Source organism: Eutrigla gurnardus, assembly GCF_963514095.1.
Source record: "Eutrigla gurnardus genome assembly, chromosome: 2".
In the NCBI taxonomy this organism is placed as follows: domain Eukaryota; kingdom Metazoa; phylum Chordata; class Actinopteri; order Perciformes; family Triglidae; genus Eutrigla; species Eutrigla gurnardus.
This window is the reverse complement of record NC_139916.1, coordinates 839852-853444: the sequence shown is the minus strand read 5'-3', so window position 1 is coordinate 853444 and position 13593 is coordinate 839852. Positions and strand designations below refer to the sequence as shown.

Below are 13593 nucleotides of genomic sequence, written 5' to 3'. Positions count from 1 at the left end.
CCCTCCGGTTCCCCCTCAGGTTCCCCCTTATGTTCCCCTCCAGTTCCCCCTCAGGTTTCCCCTCAGGTTCCCCCTCAGGTTCCCCTCTGGTTTCCCCTCAGGTTCCTCTCCGGTTCCCCATCAGGTTCCCCTCCAGTTCCCCCTCAGGTTTCCCCTCTGGTTCCCCTCCGGTTTCCCCTCTGGTTTCTCTCCGTTTCCCCTCTGGTTCCCCCTCAGGTTCCCCCTCTAGTTCCCCCTCAGGTTCCCCCTCTGGTTCCCCTCCGGTTTCCCCTCTGGTTTCTCTCCGTTTCCCCTCTGGTTCCCCCTCAGGTTCCCCCTCTAGTTCCCCCTCAGGTTCCCCTCCAGTTTCCCCTCTGGTTCCCCCTCTGGTTCCCCCTCAGGTTCCCCTCCGTTTCCCCTCTGGTTCCCCCTCTGGTTCCCCCTCCGTTTCCCCTCAGGTTCCCCTCCGGTTCCCCTATAATAATTACATTACTCTCAGCTAAATTCCCAAAACACAACAGAGCAGGACAAACTCCCGTAAGACAGTAAGACAGTATTATATAGACGAATGTGAGACAGTCACTGAAAACAGAGAGACAGACAGATGAAGGGAGAGAGACAGATGCGGAGAGAGACCGACAGGTCAGGAGAGAGACTGACAGGTCAGGAGTGAGACAGACAGGTGAGGAGAGACAGGTAAGGGGAAAGAGAGACAGGAGAAGAAAGACAGACCGGTGAGGAGAGAGACAGATGAAGAGAGAGACAGGTAAGTAGAAAGACAGACAGGTGAGGAGAAAGACAGACAGATGAAGAGACAGACGAGGAGAGCGAGAGAGAGACAGGCAGGTGAGGTATCATTTTCATTTCTCTTCCTAAACTCTTTTACTCGGTTTGCTTTTACTACAACTACAATGATTTTATAGTATTTGGGGGTTTAATCCATTTTCATAGAATGTAATTCTGCTTTTTAATGGTTTGTAAAGCACTTTGTAACAATGTGGCGCTTCATAAAATCTTATGTAATGGAGGTCTGGGGGGGACGAGATGAATAATTAATGATTTGTATTTCTTTCAGAAGCTCCGTTTAAGAGTCTAAAGACAGTCTGGAAGGACTCATGAACCCTCCTGGCAGATCTCAGACCTGTTCAGGACTCTCCGCTCCACATCCCTCCATCTGACTCATCTCACAGCTGATGGAGCTGATCCCTCAGAGACCATCTCTCTTCATCTGACAATCTCTCCATCTCTATCTCTATCTCTACTCTTCATCTCTGGTCTCCATCTCTACTCTCCATCTCAGTCCCAGACATGAAACACCAGCAGATTTCTGAGTTGCTACAGATAATAATGATGCTGATGGGTCACAATAACCTTTACTTGGTACATTCCCCTGGAGACTTTCACCATCTTGGAAAATTGTTTCAGAAGCTGAAGACTGAGTATAGAGGTAGGTTTCTCTGTGAGATATTGTCTCTATAACAATATATATATACTAAGAAAGATGTATATATATATATATATATATATATATATATATATATATATATATATATATATATATATATATATATCAGCAATAATGTGTTTCTGCTCTACACAGGGATGAAAATGAGCAGTATTAACGTCTTCCTTCCTCAATCACAACTGGAAAGCTCCTCGGTGTGTCACTTCCCTGCTGGTGTGTTTGCGTGCCTTGGGTTGTGTGTTTTGGTGTGTATTCATAACTATGCATGTGTGTATTGTCTGTCCCTGCTGGGCTGCAGCCATCCTCCTTGATAGATGCTATAATCATCCTGTCACATGGTGGGCTCCTGAAGCGAGTGCACCATGTGTTTGCATGAGTGAGACAGACAGGTCGGGCAGCAAGACGGCATGGAGGCGACATCAACACGCGTCTCATCCTCCGCCGCCATCGCATCCTCCAACCGCCGTCACATATCACGCACTAATCACACGCTCCATGGCAGCACATTACCGTCTGGAATACAATAACTACCGTCAAACATGAACACAGCAGCTCACACATGACAGCTCCGCTATGACTCCTCCCCTTTATCAACCACGGCAGCTGCATGTAACACGGTTTCTTTCTTAGTGTTGAGCTGCTTTCAGGTCCATCAACATGTCAACATCATCACCACAATATTAAAAGTGGAAGAGACATTCCCGTTCAAATCAACGTAGCACGGTCAAAGCGGCAGACATGTTTACTACCTATCTAGCTAGCTTACTAACTAGCTGCCTAGCTAAACATCTACCTATATACCTATCTATCTACCTAGCTAACCATCTACCTAGATAAGTATCTACCTATCTCCCTACCTAGCTGAAATCTACCTATATACCTATCTACCAAGCTAACTTGCTACCTAGCTAACTATCTACCTAGATTACTATCTACCAAGCTATCTAGCTACCTAGCTAACCGTCTACCTAGATAAATATCTATCAAGCTAACTAGCCACCTAGCTAACCGTGTACATAGCTAACTATCTACCTAACTAGCTACCTATCTACATAGCTAGCTACTAGCTAAGTCTACCTACTCATCTCAGAGGTGCGTCCGTTCTCTTCCTGGTGTGTGTTGTTATCATAACAACACTGAGAGCAGTTCGATGTTCTACTGTGATTCTATTCCAATGGCCTTTACTGTGAAACTGTAAATAATATATCAAATTATAATTACAATAATGATTTCTATTATGTGGCTGATGCAGCTGTTCTCATTCCGAGCGTGCCAGTAACGACGCGTCCTCTCCCCGTGGATCTGATACTGAATCGATGGATCGATGTCAGCACACAGAAACATGAGACCGGACTGTGTTTCAATCAGAAATATTGAGATCTAGGCGACCAACACAACAACTTTCACATTTCCTGCATTCAGAATGCTTCACAAATCAAAGTATGATCAGCTGCAGCTGCAGCCGTTCTGTCACTCTTCTAATCGCATCCTCACGGCGGATTCAGTGGCTTTTATCCTCATTTACAGAAAAACACGCAGTCAGAATTTACATGATTTAATTGGCTGGATTGTCATCCAGAGAGAGTTGTTAATTTGCTCACATCGTAGACGGAGACATGTAGGATTAAGATGGAACAGGATCCCTGATGAAGTCTCCATCTGTCTGCTCGTCTCCAGCTTCCCTCCGTCTTACTGTGAGCTTCTGTTTCAGGTTGATTTAGAAGGAAATAGTTCTCACTCCGTCAACTACGTTCACCACAGAAGTCACCAGTTTAGACCATTTAGATGACTGAAGCTGACCGTGCTCAGCATGAACAGGTCTGAATACATCTGAATGAAGCTTAACAAGACTCAGACCCCGTTTCTGTGATAAAGAACAACAGAAGACCTGATTCAGGATTTCCACCTTGATCTCAAACAAGGCTTCTAGCTTCAACTTTCTGAGAATAAATGGGTCGATGAGGGACATCCGGCTGAAGGTTGAAAAGGTTTCGGCCATGAAAACAACATACTTGCTGTTTAGAAGCATCATGGAAACTAGTCCCAAAACATAGTAGTTAGTATCCCTGAAATTAAAATATGACAAGAATAATTTAAAGAAATCAATAAATATTAAGCATTACGTACGTTAAAAAATGTTTAGTCACAGAAAACTATTTTGCTTTCTGTATAAACGGATTAGTCTCACTTATTCTGAAAATTATAATACATGTTTGTCTGACTACGATATTTATTGACTTTGGTCAAAAAGATTAATATGTTATCAGCATAGATACAAATATTATCTGCAGTGTTATTATAGCTGACAAAAAGTGAAGAGAATTAACATTTCAACTCGCTTATTTAAAGGTTTTATTCTCTCCTTTCCAATAAAGCGGCGCACACAGCCATAGAAGAGGCCATCCCATAATTTGTGTCGGTATTTCTGCCCCTGCTTATTGCCTCCATTATAGTTCCCATCCTTGATACTCACCAATAAACTGCGTCCGACTGGGCGTCTAAATGCTTTCAGGGTCATAGAAAGGCGAGATTCTAGTCCCTCGGTCCTACCGTTTCCCTGAATCTTTAATCAGACGTGCCTGGACTCGCTGGCAGATTAAATCATCACAATCGTCTCTCCACTCAGGTCGCTTTCTGGAGTTCTGCCCACTTTCTCATCGTCTGCTCACAATTTAAATGAAAACATGTGAGAAGTTTGGAGGAGAGACGTCTGTTTTCCCTCCACCTTTAATGTATATTTTTCATTTGAAAAAGGTTGCTATTCTGGGGTGTAAAAGTTGCCCAACATTACTGTAGCGGCTCCAGAGTGACAATCCTGTATCATATGAAACTATGCTATAATATACTATATCATATGAAAGTACTCACGACTAATGAACCCATGAAAACGGTTGTATAGCAACAAGTCTCCCCACAGACAAGCTCACTTCCTGCTGATCATAAACACATGCATGTAGTATAAATGTGTTATTTGTGATACTGTTAATATTTCCACACACAGGGTCCATAAACAGTCTGGGATTGTATACATTGGAAAACTGAGACTCCTGTGGATCCAATGACATCAACTGTACTCATGTGTGATGATGTTACTCCGCAAATGAACCATTTCACATAGTGAGTCTATTTTATTTTGAAATAAAATGCCCTTTACCGACATTCAGAGGAAGGATGGTCACGCTGGCCATCCATTCGCCAAAAAAAGCTATTTAATCAGTTAAATTATTTTTTTTAAGAGGGAAATACTCAAGTAAATAAAAATTGTCCTTCAACCTGCATGAACAGACCACACAACACAACATCCACATATCAGGTTAGCAAACAGCTGCTTATTTCACATCCAACAGTCACACGGCGGCATGAGGTTTAATAAGGACTCTTTGTGTTGAAGCTCTGTTTTTGGTCTCCACCATCCGTCTCTTTAGCTGCTAAATGCTCCACTGTGTCCACCAGCCGTCTGTCTGACTGTCTGTCTGCTGTCTGGTTGCTGTTTACAACGTGAACCCGAACAGTGAAGAGTCGGACGGACAAACAACAAGCTGACCGTCACTATGAAGCTCCGTGAAGCCGAAGGAAGCCCGTTCAGATTCAGCTGATCGGGTCCATCCCTACCAGAGTAACAATATGAATATAGCTGCTTTACAGTATTATGAAGTGCATGCATTCAAACCCACAGACATGTGGACTACAGGAAGAAGAGCAGCAGCCGACTCTCGCAGTAAAGTGAGTCATTCAGCCGCAAGGAAGACCTCCCGCCGCCTCACAGCGCACGCCGCTTCACACGACACGGTTCTAACCTGAATGCAAAACGTATCACGTAGCAACCATAATCACTGTATGAAGAGACCAACTGCCGGGCTAATATACACGGCGTTTACTGGGGGGGGGGGGGGGGGATTACAAATGATAAATTGAATTAATCTCAATTGAAGCTGGAAATGGGATGAAACAGGGTTTCCAGCCCGGAGAGGATTAGCAGCAGATGTCAAGAGAGTGGAGGGGAAATAAATCAGGCAAAAACATTGTGTGTCCTGTGGCATCCTTCCCTCTAATGACGAGGAAGAACACCTCCCCCCTTTGTGATGCTTTAAGACTGCAGGACCCGGGACCTCTATGTTACTTTGGCCATCAACGTCTGTGACTATTAAACTCAGTCCTGCAGGGATTTCGTCGTGTCGTGGCAACGTGCAGTCATCATCGGGAACGGCCATTTTCTAAATGAAGCTGATAATCCTATATCATGAATATGAACAATTTAATCCTCCTGTATAAATTCCCCAGGGAAGAAGATTACGTTGTGGTCCGGTTTGACGACACGGTTCTGCATGTTCCTGCTGTCTGTTTTCATTTCTGGACATTTACTGGGCTGCAACTCATTAATAGATTGTTTTATTATCATGATGATACATAATGCAAATGTTTAGAACGATATGTTTATCTCAGTCGATGATTATTTTTCACTCAAATAAGGTGAAGATTATGGTCCAAACAAGCACTCAGTGAATGTGTTGAACAAATCAACTACTGGACGAGACAAACTTGGTTTCAATTAACAAAGACAAAAGTGAGGTCGTTTTGGAGCAATAGGAGGATCGATGAAAAGTCAACTTCAATCAGTAAAATCCACAAACCAAGCCAGAAGTCTTGGTGTAGTCCAGGACTCAGACATACAACAGCCAAGACCTTTACACAGTCGGCATCCTGAAGAACACAGCAAAGGAAAACACGTCCCTGCATTTATCTGCAGTAGACTTGACCACTGTAATGGCGTCTTCCTAAAACGTTCACCAGACGGCTGCAGTCCTCATTAAGACCAGGACCAGGATCACATCACTCCCGTTCTGTTGCACTGGCTTCCTGCCGGTCAAATCATTGATCTCAAAGATCAACTGTTGGTTTTTAAAGCACGAAAATACACTTCTGATCTTCTTCTACGTTACGAAGCATCCGGACCTCTGAGGCCAGCTTCCTCTAGTCCAAACTACACCCGCAGAGTCCTGGTTCAGGTTTAATGCTCCATATATCTGAAACCAACTGTGGGTCAGATGCAACAATCACTTCTCTCAAATCAAGTCTGCACTGTAGCGTTCTTTGCTCTTGCATTTTATTCCTGTCTCCTGGCGTTTGATGTTTGATGGAAAGCACTTTGAATGGCCTTGTTGCTGAAATGTGCTCCATAAATAAACTCACTTGTCTATTGACACTTTTACTGCAAACTCAAACTGGCATTTACTCTCAACAACGGACTCAGAAACACACGACCAGTATTCAACCCTGGATGTCCCCAAGAGCTGTTGCATGAAGGTTTGAGAAACAAACTTTCATTTTGGTTGCATAATGTTGGCACAATGAACAGAAAAAAAAGCGACATGAAAAAAACATGCAGCTAATGTGACTCAACACGAAAACAGAAGATGCATTCTGTGAGACTGTCGAGCCTCAAAACCCTTTAGCAGCACGTTAAGAGGTAAAAGCTGCTCGTTAAGCTCATCAACATTTCAATCTAACGTATCTTCTCTTGCCTGGCAGGACAGTAACGTGACGACCAGGAAGACCCGGCAGCCTGGACTCTTCTGAGGAGGAAGGTGGTTTGTGGAGACCTTGAGGAGGACTGACGAACAACAGACGTCCCACTAAACACGGCTGTCAGGGTGGATGAAGGAGATCACAGCTGCTCACGGGGAGATTTTACTGCCGGAGACGAGGTGATGGACAAACCTTAAACCATAAACACCTCGGGTCGCAGCAGGGACCTGGTCCCCGAAGACCAGCTCATCTCTGTTAGCATCGAAACCACACAGACTGTCTAAGGCCTGAAAGACCCAACATCGTTTAGTCGCGTGGATCTCGTTAGTGTCAGGAGTCACGTGACTTGTTTGTCAGTTCACATCCACCACTTACTGTGAAGTTTATTTTGAAAAGACGTGATGAAGTGACTCCAGGGAAACAGAGTGTTTGAAATATTCAATGGATTAATCTGATAATTCTGTTGAATTGATGATAATAATAATGATAATGATCAATACGTCTAGCTGAGCCAATAGAGTCTAGACGGCCTGCGGAGTAATAAAGCTCTTCCCCGTTGGAAGTCTGTAAATCGTGTCTGTGTGAACTGATAATCACTCGTTTGTCCTGAAGACTTTCCAGCTGAAAGTTAAAGACGGCCTGCTGGATTCCAGCAGCAGTGAAAGAGTTGTCCCGCTACATTATGGCCACATAAACCCTGACAGGGACCCATCAGACCGAAACCCAGTCTGATTGACCCATTAAGCCTCAGCAAAGCTCCGCCAGCAGGAAACGACAGAGACGAGCAGAGAAGAAGAAAAGGCTGCTTTCATTCATTTCTTTTTTCTGTGATCCCTTCATTTACATGAATACATCAGCAGACATGTGATCTAATAGGACATGAAGGTCAGGTCCTGTGTGTCACCGTGGCACATTAAGATAATTGATCCATACTAACCCCCCCCCCCCCAGGGGTCGGGGTTTCCTACAACAAGTTCAAACAAAGGTGACTAATCCTCTAAATATGCTGATTGCTCTGCTGTGTCTTGATCAAATTGCCTCTGAAAGTCGTGTACATGCACCTCGGCTGAATCCTATTAGCTCCGACTGTCACGCTTGAACATATAGTTTCAGTAATAGCTCCCCTTTGTAAGGTGGAGAGCAGCACACGCCACAAAATACACACAGAGGAATTATGAGGATGGAGGGAAAGAAGCAATAATGGCGGGTCTAATAGCAGCAGCGCTGCCACATCTGGCTTACCGGGGGCGATGGAGGTGAATAATTTAGTGGAGTGAAGAAGCCGAGGCATGGCCCTGAATGCAGGAGTGGAAGAATGCTGCAGATCAAATCACCACCTTAGTGTTGGAAACACGGCGGCTTTGTACCTGCTGAGGATCCGTTATTTACCGCCATATTTGGTCATGTCTTTCATAAATCAATGCCATTGGTCACGCTCTATGTCTAGTCGTTTGCAAATATTCAATCAATGAAAAGTATTTAAAAAAGAGTTTGTGACTAAATCTCTTAACTACATCTTATGTGTTGCTCACAGCTGAAGGTAAACAGGGGAGGATACCCCGCTTGGTGTGGGAGGATCCCCCGCTCAGTGTGGGAGAATCCCCGCTCGGTGTGGGAGGATCCCCTGCTCGGTGTGGGAGGATCCCCCGCTTGGTGTTGGAGGATCCCCCCCTTGGTGTGGGATGATCCCCTGCTCGGTGTGGGAGGATCCCCCCCTTGGTGTTGGAGGATCCCCCGCTCAGTGTGGGAGGATCCCTGCTCAGTGTGGGAGGATCCCCCGCTAAGTATGGGAGAATCCCCGCTCAGTGTGGGAGGATCCCCGCTCGTTGTGGGAGGATCCCCCACTCAGTATGGGAGGATCCCCGCTCGGTGTGTGAGGATCCCCCGCTCAGTGTGGGAGGATCCCTGCTCAGTGTGGGAGGATCCCTGCTCAGTGTGGGAGGATCCCCCGCTAAGTATGGGAGAATCCCCGCTCAGTGTGGGAGGATCCCCGCTCGTTGTGGGAGGATCCCCCACTCAGTGTGGGAGGATCCCCGCTCGGTGTGTGAGGATCCCCCGCTCAGTGTGGGAGGATCCCCCACTCCATATAATATATATATATATATATATATAATATCCATATAAATATATTATATGGAGTATACTGTATTATCCATATAATATATAAGTAGCAAAAGTCAAATTGCCCATAATGCATTAGAATGGCCCCCGTTACTGTGATGTATAATACATCCCACCGTACACATGCACAGCAGCAAGCAGCACAGTCTGAATGAAGCTACGATTCTGTGGAGCGCAGCAGCTGCTGCAGTAGGATAACTGTGTTAATAATTCAACACAACTCTGGTATCCGTGGAAACGGAGAAACAGAAGCCAGCCAATGAGTGATGAGCTGAGCCATATAAATATATATATATAAATATGTATATACATATAAATATATACATATATACTGTATATATATATATATATATATATATATATATATATATATATATAAGTATTATATAAGTATAAGTGGATCGGAGGAAGAATTCTGGATGATAAATAGAATCCATGTAAATCAGTGGAATAAAGGATTGTGTTCCTTTCTAACTGATACTTTCTTCGCTGCCTTCATCCAGATCAGACCTAATGAATGTAGAACTCTCACACATCCCATAATCTCCTCTGACTCCAATTAGCAGACGGCGTCGTGGCGTGAAGCGGCCTGATAATCCTCTGGCGGTCGGCGTCGACTCCGTACAGGGGAGTCAACGTAGCGAGGTTCAGAGTGATTAATGTTGCAGAATAAAAACTGTTTAAACGTGGGGAGAGGGAAGTTTCTGCAGGAATCAACAGATGGCATGGATTCATTGCTGTGCATGCAAATTCATTTTCTGTCCTATTGATTGGCTCTCATATCGTATTATGTGTAAACTTGTGAGTTTATATCATGTTTTATTCTCTGTAAGCTGCAGCATGAATACTAGAACATCTCTAACATTACAGTCACGGAGAGAAGCAGACTCGCTGCCTCGGAGCCAGAAACACATTAAACATCCTCTTTTCAGGAGCGTCACTGTTTCACGGAAACGTTTGGGCCAATAAATCTTTTCTGGACCTTCAAGGACATTTTAATCTGCAATATTCTAATGAATTTGCAAAACAAAATATCAAGAATCGCAGCTGTAAATCATTCACAGATTGGACATAATGCATCGTACAGTGAAGTCGTGAATGCACTGATTACTGATCTGTATGAAGTCTGAATACGGGATAAAACAGGTTTATAATGTTTGTTTCATCGTAAAGAGAGAATAAAGGAAACCAACAGGTGACGTGTCATCCTTTAAAAGGGACACAGACGAGAGGAAAGACGGGAGATTACGACCATTACAAATACCTTGGAAATAAATAAATGACAGAGCGAGAAATTTCACCAATCTCATTTTCCCCCCAAATGTAGAACTAATCTCAGATCTCATGAAAATAGTATTGCGATCATTCCTTTTTTACCGACTAGCTGTCTAATATGGCCTCTTTAGAACCATCGCTGTGTCCTGTGAGGAAGGATCTGTTTGGTGATTGGTCAGCTGATCTGACGGGGAAGTGATCATAAACTAACGGAGGTTCTGATCGGGTTCCTCTTCATAAAAAGGAGGTTGGTACTTGAGAGGGACTCACATTGAGCTGCAGGCTCTCCGTCCACTGACCAATCACGCGGTAGCCCGGCCCCGTGGCGTTGCTCCACTGGTACTGGAACAGGTCGTAGCGTCCAGGGGCGTCGCCGTTACGGTTGAAGGTCACCGAGGTCCCGGCACTTCCTGGAGAACACACAGCCACACAGTCACTGGATCAATAATCAGCTGATCGACTGATGAATTGATCTCCACGCCTGATATAAGCAGCAGTTACAGCTTCCTGCTGCACAAAAAGTATTCTATTCTGTCAGCATTTTTATGTTTTTATGCTGTTTTTAAAAGCAAACAACATTATTTTTTTGTATTATCATTATTATTATTGTTATTATTAAACAACCAGATATTTAATAACAGAGTTGGTCATCTATATTTATCTCTGTGATCACGAAGGAAGCGGTTGTCCATCAGAAAGCAGAGGCGACTCTTTAAAGCAGAGTTTATCTGCTGCTGTCTGTCTGCTGCTGAGCAGCCCGATTATTAATTCCTGCCATGACCAGACGACGGCTTCGGATCAATACTCGGGCTAATAGCTACCACGGGCGACGAGCGCCACTCTCCATCTGAAACCTGTTCCTCGGTCATAGATTCACCTCGTGTTGGTTTCAATGCAGACAAAGGGGAAAGAAGTCTTCTGTTTGGAGGGAAATCTTGTCTTTCTTTAGAGTAATTTAATAAGTAGATTAATCAATTTCTCAATTGATTATGAGCTCACTGAAATACATTGTTATCTCAGAAATATGATTATTTAAGAAGTGCAGAAAACATTCTGTGTTTTATTAATTTGTGAGACTGTAATAAACGCTGAGTGAGCAGTTCAACTGCCACTTTGGTTTTGAATTAGCAAACTGCTAATTAGCTGATAAAGGAGTCCGTCTGAAGTGGCTCCGTCTCCTGAATTACAACTATTACCCAGCAAATAATCGCATGAATAATAATGCGGATGAAGCTGCAAATATGTCATCATGAGAATGTTATTTTAATATGCTAAATAGTTAAACATACAAGTATAACGCGTATAAATAAGGTTATGATGTTGTTTGGGTCCTGTAGTCTGACGGTCGGCTACCCGGTCCGGAGATACCGGCAGGCCGAGCAGCGATCACAGGAACAAACCAAGGTAACGTCCCTCTGTGTGTGTTGTTATCTGAGCTTTTCTTTCTCTTCATGCTTTCAGTGCACATTAGTGCACATGAGCACATCCCACCACTGCTTGTACGCCGCTTACAGCCGATTAGGCCGTCTCAGCTGACAGCGTCATCACAGGGGCGGAGCCTACACCATTATCGTGGTTGGGGCCGCTAGCACCGTCACCATGGTGAAAGCTGTTCAGGAGGCAACCGAATCCTCCCAGTGTCGCTTTATGGTGCCTTTAAATTCACTTTGATAAATTAAACTGTGTAATTCAGATTTTATTGGCAGGTTTATGAAAATTGATGGTTCATTGAAGTTTCCGGATTGAGACGCTCCACAGCAACATCGAGCCTGCAGATCCGACATGAATCTTTATAAAACTGCCAATATTCAAAATTCCTAAATGAAAAAAAAATGTCTTCCTGCAGTAAAGTTACTAATCAGAAAGAAAACTCGAAAGGGGCTCAGTTCTGTCTCTGTGTTAACGGGCACATTAGACGATCTGGTGAATATTAAAGTTGGACACACTGATGGAGGGGGGTTTCAAAATAAAACATAATGGATGTTGTATTTTACAGCATGAAACCTCAGCAGGTCGTCTTCAGCAACGTGAGTGAAGCTTCGTTCTCCCGCCGCCGTGTCAACAACAAACATCATCATCAGATCCATACAGTGTCCGCATCTTAAAGAACCATCAAAAGTCTCATCATGCTTTAGTTGCAACAGCTTGCAATGTGTGTAAAAGAAATGCCTCCTAATGACGCTGATAAAAGATCCAGACGGCATCTGAAGTATGTGAGGCGGCGTTGAGCAATCACACCTCCGCAGTAAAGACAATACCATCACACTCTTAATAACTCAGCTTTACATTTGCATTTCGTCTGGAGAAGGAAACGTCTTGGAAGGTTCGCTCGCTCGTCCATTATGTCTGGAAGGAGGAGCGGTGTGATGAAGTTCCTCCGGCGGTCTACGTTCCAGAACAGATCGTATGTTTGGAGGGACCGTGGATCACCTGGCGAAGTCGGTCGCTGCCTTAATGAGCGACTAGCACTCATTCTGTGCTACAAGCCAGTAAAAGTCTTAATGACTTCCCCTTTAAGATGTCATACATTCTACAGTCTACATGTCATACATTCTACAGTCTACATGTCATACGTTATACAGTCTACATGTCATACGTTATACAGTCTACATGTCATACATTCTACAGTCTACATGTCATACATTCTACAGTCTACGTCATACATTCTACAGTCTACATGTCATACATTCTACGTCATACATTATACAGTCTACATGTCATACATTCTACAGTCTACGTCATACATTATACAGTCTACATGTCATACATTATACAGTCTACGTCATACATTCTACAGTCTACATGTCATACGTTATACAGTCTACATGTCATACGTTATACAGTCTACATGTCATACATTCTACAGTCTACATGTCATACATTCTACAGTCTACGTCATACATTCTACAGTCTACATGTCATATGTTATACAGTCTACATGTCATACGTTATACAGTCTACATGTCATACATTCTACAGTCTACATGTCATACATTCTACAGTCTACATGTCATACGTTATACAGTCTACATGTCATACATTCTACAGTCTACATGTCACACAGTCTACATGTCATACACAAAACAGTCTACATATCAAATGTCGCACGGTCTACATGTCATACATTATACCGTCTCCTTGTAATGGCAGCAGCAGCACATGATGCTAATTAGCTCGGTTCCATACAGGCTTGTTGCTTCAAGCAGCATTGTGACCTAAATTCACAG

General features: G+C 43.7%; 1 protein-coding gene across 2 annotated transcripts in view; it reads right to left on the bottom strand.

Moving 5' to 3' along the window:
* The window catches only part of grm7 (glutamate metabotropic receptor 7), a 139564-nt gene that overhangs the window by 16619 nt on the left and 109352 nt on the right, over positions 1–13593 (bottom strand). For both annotated transcript variants that reach the window (XM_084034325.1, XM_084034326.1), the window contains exon 7: positions 10637–10776. In XM_084034325.1, the coding sequence (XP_083890451.1) occupies positions 10637–10776 (140 nt within the window). The remainder of the gene's footprint in view (positions 1–10636; positions 10777–13593) is intronic.